The 722-nt window shown below is 75.2% G+C and overlaps 1 protein-coding gene across 1 annotated transcript in view; it reads left to right on the top strand.

The window, feature by feature from the left end:
* The first annotated feature begins 251 nt into the window (after positions 1-251).
* Upf1 (UPF1, RNA helicase and ATPase) overlaps positions 252-722 on the top strand; it is a 27841-nt gene continuing 27370 nt past the window's right edge. The window contains exon 1 of the mRNA XM_004646849.2: positions 252-722. Coding sequence (XP_004646906.1) covers positions 541-722 — 182 coding nt within the window. The 5' untranslated portion in view covers positions 252-540.

Raw genomic sequence — 722 nt, 5'->3', positions numbered from 1 at the left:
CGGCGCCTACTGGGACAGGACATCCACGTTGCCCGCCGCCTGAGCGTCACCAGGCAGCGGTTGGGACTGGTCCGGGCTCTCCAGCTGCCGCCTCCGCGACGGTTGGAGGCCCCGCCCCCTGCGCGTGCGCACTGCGCGTCCCATCGTCTCGCTCGGCTTCAGGCGTCTGGGCGCGTTTGGCGGAGTTCGAGGAGAGAGCGCGCGATTGCGCCGGCGTCGGCCTCGCGCACGCGCACTTGCGCCGGCGTCGAGCCCGCGCACGCGCACGGCGGCGTCGGCGTCGGCGTCGGTTCCTGTCGGGGGCTGCGAGCAGCGGGCAGCCGAGAGGGGAACGGCGGGCGCTGGAGGAGTCGGCGAAGGCGGCGGCAGCGGCCCAGCGCTCGTGGCTGTCGGCCTAGCTCGCGTCAGGGCGGGCGGTTCGGTTGGAAGCGGGCTCGCGGGGGCTGCGGCGGCAACGCGAGGCCTGCGGCCTAGGCCTCGGCGCGGCGTCGGGCTCGAGTGTGGCGCGGAGCCGGCCTTAGGGCCCCAAGCGGCGGCACTATGAGCGTAGAGGCCTACGGGCCCAGCTCGCAGACTCTCACCTTCCTGGACACCGAGGAGGCCGAGCTGCTCGGCGCCGACACGCAGGGCTCGGAGTTCGAGTTCACCGACTTTACTCTCCCCAGCCAGACGCAGACGCCCCCCGGCGGCCCCGGCGGCCCGGGCGGGGGTGGCGCTGGGGG

Source organism: Octodon degus, unplaced genomic scaffold (assembly GCF_000260255.1).
Source record: "Octodon degus isolate 3935 unplaced genomic scaffold, OctDeg1.0 scaffold00282, whole genome shotgun sequence".
In the NCBI taxonomy this organism is placed as follows: Eukaryota; Metazoa; Chordata; class Mammalia; order Rodentia; family Octodontidae; genus Octodon; species Octodon degus.
This window is presented reverse-complemented; position numbering and strand designations above follow the sequence as displayed.